Source organism: Pezoporus occidentalis, unplaced genomic scaffold (assembly GCF_034315485.1).
Source record: "Pezoporus occidentalis ecotype Australia unplaced genomic scaffold, CSIRO_AGI_Poc_V1 ctg1607, whole genome shotgun sequence".
Taxonomy (NCBI): Eukaryota; Metazoa; Chordata; class Aves; order Psittaciformes; family Psittacidae; genus Pezoporus; species Pezoporus occidentalis.
In genome coordinates, this window is record NW_026913434.1 from 1 (window position 1) to 11,038 (window position 11,038).

Sequence of the window (11,038 nt, forward strand, 5' to 3'; positions counted from 1 at the left end):
GATATGGGGGTCATTGGGGATGGGGGGATATGGGGGGCATCTTGTGGTGGGGGGGACATGGGGGTCATTGGGGATGGGGGGGTCATGGGGGGGATATGGGGGGGGACGTGGGGGTCATGGGGACATTGGGGATGGGGGGGATATGGGGGGTATCTGGGGTGGGGGGGACATGGGGGGCATGGGGACATTGGAGTCATGGATACATGGGGGTCATTGGGGATAGGGGGGACATGGGGGGTATCTGTGGGGGGGGACATGGGGCTCATGGGGCCATGGAGGGGAATTGGGGGGGGGCATTGGCACAAGGTGGGGCAATGGGGGGGGGACACATGTGGGGACCTGGGGGGGCCCCCAAGAACCCCCTGACCTCTGTGACCCCCACCCCCACCCCATAGATGGTCCGGAGACCCCACAGGAGAGGGGGCTCAGGTGGAGTTGGTTGCTCTCAGCCCAAGGTAGGGGGGCGAGGGGGCGGGGCTTGTGCTCCAAGGGGCGTGGTAATAGGGGGCGTGGCTTCGGGGCCAATCGGGAGGGGCCAGACTTGTAAAAGGGGCGTGTCTGTCATCGAGGGGGGGCCTATGGGGTTAATGGGGGCTCTATGGGGTCAATGAGGGATCTGTGGGGTCAATGGGGTCTATAAGGTCAATGGTGGCTCTATGGGGTCAATGGGGGGACCATAGGGTCAATGAGAGCTCTATGGGGTCAATAGGGTCTATAAGGTCAACGGTGGCTCTATGGGGTCACTGGGGGGGACCATAGGGTCAATGAGGGATCCATGGGGTCAATGGGGGGTCTATGGGGTCAATTGGGTCTCCATAGGATCAATGAGTACTCTATGAAGTCAATGGGGGGGTCTATGGGGTCAATGGGTGCTCTGTGGTTTGAATGAGGGCTCTATGGGGTCAATGAGGGGTCTATAGGGTCAATGAGGGCTCTATGGGGTCAATGGGGGGGTCTATGGTGTCATTGGGGCTCTATGGGGTCAATGTGAGATTCTATGGGGTCAATGGGGTCTCTATAGGGTCAATGGAGGCTCTATGGCATCAATGTTAGAGTTTATGGGGTCAATGGCGGCTCTAGGTGGTCAATGGACGCTCTAGGGGGTCAATGGACGCTCTATAGGGTCAACGGGGTCTCTATAGGTCAATGGAGGCTCTAGGGGGTCAATGGAGGCTCTATAGGGTCAACAGGGTCTCTGTAGGACAATGGAGGCTCTATGGGGTCAATGGACGCACTATGGGGTCAATGGGGTCTCTATAGGATCAATGGCGGCTCTAGGTGGTCAATGGACGCTCTAGGGGGTCAATGGACGCTCTATAGGGTCAACGGGGTCTCTATAGGGTCAATGGTGGCTCTAGGGGGTCAATGGACGCTCTATGGTGTCAATGGGGTCTCTATAGGTCAATGGAGCTGTAGGGGGTCAATGGACGCTCTATAGTGTCAACGGGGTCTCTATAGGACAATGGAGGCTCTAGGGGGTCAATGGACGCTCTATGGTGTCAATGGGGTCTCTATAGGTCAATGGAGCTGTAGGGGGTCAATGGATGCTCTATGGGGTCAACGGGGTCTCTATAGGTCAATGGAGGCTCTAGGGGGTCAATGGACGCTCTATGGGGTCAGTGGGGTCTCTATAGGTCAATGGAGGCTCTAGGGGGTCAATGGACGCTCTACGGAGTCAATGGGGTCTCTATAGGGTCAATGGCGGCTCTATGGGGTCAATGGACGCTCTATAGGGTCAACGGGGTCTCTATAGGTCAATGGAGGCTCTAGGGGTCAATGGACGCTCTATGGTGTCAATGGGGTCTCTATAGGTCAATGGAGCTGTAGGGGGTCAATGGATGCTCTATCGGGTCAACGGGGTCTCTATAGGTCAATGGAGGCTCTAGGGGGTCAATGGACACTCTATAGGGTCAACGGGGTCTCTATAGGTCAATGGAGGCTCTAGGGCGTCAATGGACGCTCTATGGGGTCAATGGGGTCTCTATAGGTCAGTGGAGGCTCTAGGGGGTCAATGGACGCTCTATAGGGTCAACGGGGTCTCTATAGGTCAATGGAGGCTCTAGGGGGTCAATGGACTCTCTATAGGGTCAACGGGGTCTCTATAGGTCAATGGAGGCTCTAGGGGGTCAATGGACGCTCTATGGGGTCAATGGGGTCTCTATAGGACAATGGAGGCTCTAGGGGGTCAATGGACGCTCTATGGTGTCAATGGGGTCTCTATAGGTCAATGGAGGCTCTAGGGGGTCAATGGACGCTCTATGGTGTCAATGGGGTCTCTATAGGTCAATGGAGCTGTAGGGGGTCAATGGACGCTCTATGGGGTCAATGGGGCGGTCTATATGCTCACCGAAGAGTTGGGTCGAGCTGTAGAAGGGGGCGTGTTTATGCGAAGGGTGTCGCCGTGCCGCTTCCCATATAGGGACAAGGAGGCGGGGCCAGGCTAGGCGTTGTGACCCCGCCCCCTTTGTTGTGTCTTGCAGGCACCGCGCGTGGGTCGACGCCTGCGCCCGCCTCTTTGGGGGGGTCGACATCTGTGGGGTGGAAGCGCTGCGGGGCCCTGATGGGCGCGAGCTCATCGTGCAGGTCAGCACCAAGGACAGCGCTCGGTCCCGTTCACCCCACATCCGAGCCCCTTGGAATTGGGGGGTAACACCCACCCCCCCCCCCCCCCAAACCCCATATAAGGGTCACCCCCACATCTGACCCATCTCGCCCCACATCCCATCGCAGGTTTTGGGGTCCTGGTTGCCATTGGTGGGGCCGGGGGCGGCTGAGGACCGGGGCCGCATCGTGGAGCTGGTGCTGAGCAGGATGCGAGCGGAGCTGCCCCGACCCCGCAGCCCTTCCCCTGCCAGGCTGCGGCCTCAGGTAACCCCCCCACCACCAGCGCCCCACAAGTCCCTCTTGGCGCCCCATAAGTCCCCATTGAGCTCCTTGACATCGACAGGACCCCCCCCCCCCCAAAGTCTTCCTATGGGGTCCTGACCCACTCCTCCTCTTTCTGCCCCATAGATGTCAGTGACCCAGCAGCGACCCCCACCCCAAGGTGAGTGACCCCTCCCTCCGTCCGCCCCCCCAAAAAACCCCATGGGGGTCCCCAAAAAAACATGGGACACCCCAAAAAGCACCCATTGCACCCATGGCACCCCCTAATTGACCCCTCCTAAGCCTCTCCCTTGCCCCCATTGTAGACACCCCATAATTGGGTGCCCCCCCATAAGCCCCGCCCCTTTTAAGCCCCGTCCCATTTAAGCCCCGCCCCTTTTAAGTCCCATCCCGATGAGCCCCGCCATCTTAAGTCCCGCCCCTTTTAAGCCCCCACTTTAAGCCCTGCCCCTTTTAAGCCCCGCCCCTTCAAGTCCCATCCCGATGAGCCCCGCCTTCTTAAGCCCCGCCGCTTTTAAGCCCCGCCTCTTTTAAGCACTGCCCCTTCAACGTCCTATCCCGTTAAGCCCCGCCCCTTTTAAGTCCCACCCCGATAAGCCCCGCCCCCTTTAAGCCCGGCCCCTTAAAGCTCTCCGCCCTTTAAGCCCCGCCCCCTCTCAAGCCCCGCCCCCCCCGCGCTGTTTCTTTCCCTTCACAGGGGCTCCACCGCCGTCTGGCCCCGCCCAGCCCCGCCCACAGCCGCAGGGGCAGCCCCGCCCACCTGGGGGCGTGACCTCCCCACGCTCCGCCTCCCCTGGCCCCGCCTCGCCGCGAGGCCCCGCCCAGCCCCGCCCCCAGACCCCGCCCACTTCCCCGCAGCCGCGCCCTCAGACGCCTCCGCCTGCCGCGCAGCCCCGCCCACAAACCCCGCCCATTGCTCAGCCCCGCCCCCAAACCCCGCCCGCTGCTCAGCCCCGCCCCCAAACCCCGCCCACTGCTCAGCCCCGCCCTCAAGCCTCGCCCACTGCTCAGCCCCGCCCCCAAGCCCCGCCCACTGCTCAGCCCCGCCCTCAAGCTCCCGCCACTTCCCCCCAACCCCGCTCCCAGGCTCCGCCCACTGCGCAGCCCCGCCCCCAAGCCCCGCCTACTTCCCCGCAGCCCCGCTCTCAAGCCCCACCCACTGCACAACCCCGCCCTCAAGCCCCGCCCACCTCCCCTCAGCCCCGCCCTCAAGCCCCGCCCCTTGCGCAGCCCCGCCCCCAGGGCCCTCCCACTTCTCAGCCCCGCCCTCAAGCCCCGCCCACCTCCCCTCAACCCCGCCCCCCGGGCCCGCAGGCCCCGCCCACCACGCGCCAGCCCCGCCCCCAAGCCCCGCCCCTTGCCCCCAAACCAGCTCTGGCTCCTAAACCGGGCACAGCCCAGCCCCCCAGGGAAGGGAAGGGGGGGGGGGGGGGGAGGGGTGGGCGGGGCTTACAGCTTGGCCCCGCCCCTAACCCCGCCCCTTTCCTCCCCTCTAGCCCCACCCCCGAGCAGGGGGGTCCCGAGGGGCTCCGGTCCCTGCGGCAGAGCTTCGCCTCCCTCTTCACCGACTAAAGGGGGGGCTCCATCGCCCCCCACATCCCCCCCATATCCCCCCTATATCCCCCCTATATCCCCCCTATATCCCCCCCACATCCCCCCCCATATCCCCCCCCATATCCCCTATAGAGCCTGGGGTCACCCTTCGCCCCCCCAACTCCTCCTCGCGTGCCCCATAAGCCCCGCCCCCCCCGGAGGAGGGGGAGGGCGCAGTGACGTGATGGTGACGTTTGTGCTCGTGACTGTGCGTAAGCCCCGCCCACGGTGTAAGCTCCGCCCCCCCCCCTCCGACCCCGATGTGTGTGGTGGGGGGGGGCAATAAAGGCCCAGAGCCGCTGCTGTGTTACTTGATGGGTGCTATGGGGCTGGGGGGGTTGGACCCTATAGATAGATATAGGGGAGCCTATTGGTGTGTATGGGGGGGTTGGACCCTATAGGTACATATAGGGGAGCCTATTAATGTGTATGGGGGGGGTTGGACCCTATAGATAGATATAGGGGAGCCTATTGGTATGTATGGGGGGGGTTGGACCCTATAGAATGGGGTATCGAGGTATGGGTCCTATAGGGGAGGGGGGGCTATAGAGTGTGGAAGTGGGCTGTGGACCCTATAGAGCATAGGGTACCTTATAGAGCCTGGAATGGGGGCTATAGACCCTATAGAGCCTAGGGGACCCTATAGAGCATAGGAGACCCTATAGAGCCTGGAGGGGGGCTATGGATCCTATAGAGCGTAGGGGACCCTATAGAGATTGGAGAGGGGCTATGGACCCTATAGAGCATAGGGGACCCTATAGAGATTGGAGAGGGGCTATGGACCCTATAGAGCATAGGAGACCCTATAGAGCCTGGAGGGGGGCTATGGATCCTATAGAGCGTAGGGGACCCTATAGAGATTGGAGAGGGGCTATGGATCCTATAGAGCATAGGGGACCCTATAGAGCCAGGACAGGGGCTATGGACCCTATAGAGCCTGGAGGGGGGCTATGGACCCTATAGAGCCTGGAGGGGGGCTATGGACCCTATAGAGCCTGGAGGGGGCTATGGATCCTATAGAGCATAGGGGACCCTATAGAGCCTGGAGGGGAGCTATGGACCCTATAGAGCATTTAGGGACCCTACAGCGCATATATGGACCCTATAGAGCACCATATAGGTGCCTATAGTGGCACCTATAGAGCCGAGGGGGGGAGTTATGGAACCCATAAAACAAGGGGTCCCCCATAGAACAAGGGGGGCCCCATAGAACAAGGGTGGCCCCATAGAACAAGGGTGGCCCCTATATAGCCTATTGTGGGGTGCCCTATAGATCTTGCAGCGCCCCTATGGAGGTGCCTATAGACCCGAGGTGCACGGTCCCTTTAAGGGGGGGGGTGGGGCGGGAACGACAGGCTCCTCCCTCCGCGCGCGCGCGCGCCGATGACGCACACACCCCCCACCCCATTTGGCTCCGCCCCCGGCGGCGCGATGACGTCACGGCGGCGATGGCGGCGGCGGAGAAGGCGCAGCGCTACGAGGCGTTCGTCAGCGACGTGCTGCAGCGCGACCTCCGGTGGGTGACGTCAGCGCGTAGCGGCCACGCCCCCTCACGCCCCATCCACACACCCCCCCCTTTGCCCCCCCTTTACCCCCCCCCGTTCGCTGTTACGGCCACGCCCCCTTCCTTGGCCACGCCTCCTCTCTGGCATCGGCCACGCCCTCTGCGCCTCAGCCCCGCCTACACGGGGCTCGGCCACGCCCCTTTGTTGCGACCACGTGTCCTCCAGGGGCAACGCTTATTCGTTGGCCACGCCCCCCTTTGCCGCAGCCCCGCCCCCTCCGCGGGGCTGACCACGCCCCTCCTCATTGAGCCCCTCCCACTCTTCCTCATCTTGGCCACGCCCTTTTGTCGCGACCACGCCTCCCCATTGGCCACGCCCCCCATCACTGCACCGCCTCCACATGCTGGCCACGCCCCTACCCTATTGAGCCCCGCCCACTCTGCCCCCCGGCCACGCCCCTTTGCTGTAACGCCTTCTCATTGGCCACGGCCATTCATTGGTCACCCCCATTCATTTGCCACGCCCCCTCTGTCACGGCCCCACCTCCACATGCTGGCCACACCCCTACCCCATTGAGCCCCTCCCACTCTGCCCCTTGTCCACGCCCCTTTGCCGTGACCACGCCTCCTCATTGGCCACGCCCCCTCCATCACTGCCCCACCTCCACGTGCTGCCCACCCCCCTACCCCATTGAGCCCCTCCCACTCTACCCCTTGGCTCCGCCCCTTTACCGAGACCTCGCCTCCTCATTGGTCACCATCATCGGTTCGGCCACGCCCCCTTCCATCGTGGCCACGCCCCCTTGCCCCACAGGCGGGTGCAGGAGCAGCGGGACGAGGTCTTCGAGCAGCAGGCGCAGGTGCTGCAGCTCCGGACGGCCCTGACCCGCCTGCAGGTGTGGGGCCTATAGGGCAGGGGGCGGAGCCTATAGGGCAGGGGGAGGAGCCTATAGGGTGTGGGGCCCGGGGGGGGGTATTGGGAGCTATAGGAAGGGGGTATGGGGTGAAATGGGTGGGGTTGGGGGGTGTTTGGGGATGGATAGAAAGGCTCAAGTGGGGGGGATTTGGGGGTTCGAGGGGGGATATGGGGGTCCAAGGAGGGGCTATGGGGGGATATGGGGGTCCAAGGAGGGGCTATGGGGGGATATGGGGGTCCAAGGAGGGGCTATGGGGGTCCAAGAAGGGGATATGGGGGTCCAAGGAGGGGCTATGGGGGGCTATGGGGGGGCAGGGGCTATGGGGGGCAGGGGTTTTGGGGGCCTATGGGGGTGCAGGGGCTATGGGGGGCTATGGGAGTCCAAGGAGGGGATATGTGGGGATGTCCAAGGAGGGGCTATGGGGGTCCAAGAAGGGGATATGGGGGTCCAAGGAGGGGCTATGGGGGGCTATGGGGGTCCAAGGAGGGGATATGTGGGGATATGGGGGTCCAAGGAGGGGCTATGGGGGGATATGGGGGTCCAAGGAGGGGCTATGGGGGGATATGGGGGTCCAAGGAGGGGATATGTGGGGATATGGGAGTCCAAGGAGGGGATATGGGGGGATATGGGGGTACAAGGAGGGGCTATGGGGGGCTATGGGGGTCCAAGGAGGGGATATGTGGGGATATGGGAGTCCAAGGAGGGGATATGGGGGGATATGGGGGTACAAGGAAGGGCTGTGGGGGTCCAAGGAGGGGCTATGGGGTCCAAGGAGGGGCTATGGGGGGATATGGGGGTCCAAGGAGGGGCTATGTGGGGATATGGGGGTCCAAGGAGGGGCTATGGGGGTCCAAGGAGGGGCTATTGGCGGATATGGGGGTCCAAGGAGGGGCTATGGGGGGCTATGGGGGTCCAAGGAGGGGCTATGGGGGTCCAAGGAGGGGCTATTGGCGGATATGGGGGTCCAAGGAGGGGCTATGGGGGGCTATGGGGGTCCAAGGAGGGTCTATGGGGTGCTGAGACCCTCTGCAGGAGGCCCCCACCCCTCTGCGCACCCAAGTCGACCTCGGCTGCAACTTCTTTGTCACGGCTGAAGTGTGAGTATGGGGAGATATGGGGTCCCCCAAAACCCCCCCCGGGACCCCCAACCCCCTCTGGACCCCCAACCCCCTCCTTAAGGACCCTTTGGACCCCCCCCTTCTCCCCATTACCCTCCCATTGCCCCCATCACCTCCCCACATCCACCCAGCTGACCCCCAACCAGACCCCATACCCCCCCCCCCCCCACCATGGGACCCCTATTGAGACCCCCAAGGACCCCCCTATCTCACTGGGGCGCCCCATATCCCCCCCCCAGCCCCACTGCGGAGCGAGTCTTCGTGGCGCTGGGCTATGGGTTCTACGCGGAGCTGACCCTGCCCGAGGCCCTTCGACACCTCGACCGCCGCAGCCGCCGCCTGGAGCAGTAAGACACGCCCCCTATGGGGCTGGCCACGCCCCCCTTCCATGGGGCTGGCCACGCCCCCTCCATCTTGGCCACGCCTCCCCCCCCCCCCCCCCGTCCAAAAGGCTGCCTCCCATAGGAAGTAATTGAGCTGCAAAGCCACGCCCCCTCCCGTTGAGGCCACGCCCCCTTTGTCGAGGTCACGCCTCCCTCTGCATTGACCACGCCCCCTCCATAAAGCTGCTGCCATTGCCATGAATTGACCCGGATGCCACGCCCCCTGCCAAGGCCACGCCCCCACTCCCCATTGGCTGATGGAAGCCCCTCCCATTCTCGGGACACACCCACTCAAAAAACCACTTCCACTTGTCCTTAGCCCCGCCCCCTCAAAAAACCACACCCACACCAAGCCAAGCCACGCCCACATCACCATAAAAGGAAAGCAAAGCAGGGCAAGCCCCCCCGCGGCCCCACCCATGTGGGAGGCTCCACCCCCCCCCTTGAAGCCACGCCCACCCCCCCCCAGGCTCAGCGAATCCCTGACGCGGGACGGGGCCAAGATCCGGGCTCACATCCGGTTGGTGCTGGAGGTAATGGGAATGCTGGGAGTGGGAGGGGCCTCGTCCCTGGCCCCACCCCCCGGTGACTCCTCCCCGCCCCCCCATCAGGGTCTACGGGAGCTCCAGGGTCTCCAGGACCCCCCCACAACCTCTGACCCCTGACGTCATCAGGCCACACCCACTGCATCCTCTTACATGTGTAACCCTGGAGTAACACGTGTGTGACCATGGAGTAACACGTGTGTAACCCAGAGTAACACGTGTGTAACCATGGAGTAACACATGTGTAACCTCGGAGTAACACGTATGTGACCATGGAGTAACACGTGTGTAACCCAGAGTAACACGTGTGTGACCATGGAGTAACACATGTGTAACCCTGGAGTAACACGTGTGTAACCATGGAGGAACATGTGTGTAACCCCAGAGTAACATGTGTAACCCCGGAGGAACACGTGTGTAACCATGGAGGAACATGTGTGTAACCCCAGAGTAACACGTGTAACCCCGGAGGAACACGTGTGTAACCATGGAGGAACATGTGTGTAACCCCAGAGTAACACGTGTGTCACCATGGAGGAACATGTGTGTAACCATGGAGTAACACGTGTGTAACCCCGGAGTAACACGCGTGTAACCATGGAGTAACACGCGTGTAGCCCCAGAGTAACACATGTGTAACCCCAGAGTAACACGCATGTAACCCCAGAGTAACGTGTGTAACCATGGAGTAACACGCATGTAACCATGGAGTAACATGTGTGTAACCCCAGAGTAACACGTGTGCAACCCCGGAGAAACGTGTAACCATGGAATAACACGTGTGTAACCTTGGAGTAACACGCGTGTAACCACAGAGTAACACGTGTATCCACAGACTATCGCGTAACCACAGAGTAACACGTGTAACCATGGAGTGACACGCACGTAACTACTGAGTAACACGTGTGTAGCCATGGAGTAACACGCGTGTAACCATGGAGTGACACATGTGTAACCCAGGAGTAGCACATCTGCAACTATGGAGTAACACATGTCTAACCATGGAGTAACACATGTCTAACCTCAGAGTAACACACGTGTAAACATGGAGTAACATGTATGTAACCCTGGAGTGATGAATAGATGAAGCTGGAGTAAACCATGTGTAAGCCTGGAGTAACTGAGTGTGTAACCCTGATGTGACATGGAGTGAAGTGTGTGTAAACTGGAGTAAAGCCTTTGTAAGCCTGGAGTAAGTGTGTAACCCTGCTGTAACGTGTTTAAACCCGGAGTAAAACGGGTGTAAACCCAAGTAGCGAGCGTGTCCTGAGTAAAGCACGTGTAAACATGGAGTAATGTGTGTGTAAGGCTGGAGGAACAGAGGGATAAAGGGCATGTGGGGTGTGCAACTCGATGCATTTAAACCCGGAGTAAAGCGGGTGTAAACCTGGAGTAAGGCACTGGGGAGTCCATGAGTAAACCCTGAGGAACCTAAGAGGATCGATGGCAGGGGGGATCCTATTTGGAGTAACCAATGAGCAATGAGTAAACCCTGAGCAACCAATGAGGATCCATCACAGGGATGATCCTATTTGGAGTAAGCAATGAGTAAAGCCTAAGCAACCAATGAGGGCCGATCCCAGGGATAATCCTGTTGGTAGCTTTGGAGTAACCAATGAGCAATGAGTAAAGCCTGAGCAACCAATGAGGATCCATCCCACGGATGATCTTACTGGTCACTTTGGAGTAACCAATGAGCAATGAGTAAACCCTGAGCAACCAATGAGAATCCATCCAAGGGTTGATCTTACTGGTCACTTTGGAGTAACCAATGAGCAATGAGTAAAGCCTGAGCAACCAATGAGGATCCATCCCACGGATGATCTTACTGGTCACTTTGGAGTAACCAATGAGCAATGAGTAAACCCTGAGCAACCAATGAGGATCCATCCAGGGATGCTCTTACTGGTCACTTTGGAGTAACCAATGAGCAATGAGTAAACCCTGAGCAACCAATGAGGATCCATCCCACGGATGATGCTATTTGGAGTAACCAATGATCAATGAGTAAGCCCTGAGCAACCAATGAGGATCCATCCCAGGGGTGATCTTACTGGTCACTTTGGAGTAACCAATGAGCAATGAGTAAACC

The 11,038-nt window shown here is 60.5% G+C and overlaps 2 protein-coding genes across 2 annotated transcripts; both read left to right on the forward strand.

The window, feature by feature from the left end:
- Window positions 1–390: 390 nt before the first annotated feature.
- LOC134160590 (basic proline-rich protein-like) lies at window positions 391–4,518 on the forward strand (the record flags this gene model as incomplete). The annotated part of the gene is made up of 6 exons (XM_062612733.1): window positions 391–455; window positions 2,481–2,583; window positions 2,731–2,868; window positions 3,013–3,046; window positions 3,584–4,291; window positions 4,379–4,518. Coding segments are annotated over 6 exons (1,128 nt in total), but the record flags the coding sequence as incomplete, so codon positions are not given.
- Window positions 4,519–5,909: 1,391 nt separating this feature from the next.
- UXT (ubiquitously expressed prefoldin like chaperone) lies at window positions 5,910–9,673 on the forward strand. Its single transcript, XM_062612735.1, has 6 exons — window positions 5,910–5,995; window positions 6,798–6,879; window positions 7,933–7,997; window positions 8,258–8,365; window positions 8,871–8,934; window positions 9,013–9,673. Exons 1-6 carry the CDS (start codon window positions 5,928–5,930, stop codon window positions 9,064–9,066), a joined length of 441 nt encoding a protein of 146 aa, XP_062468719.1. The 5' UTR covers window positions 5,910–5,927; the 3' UTR covers window positions 9,067–9,673.
- The last annotated feature ends 1,365 nt before the right edge of the window (window positions 9,674–11,038 follow it).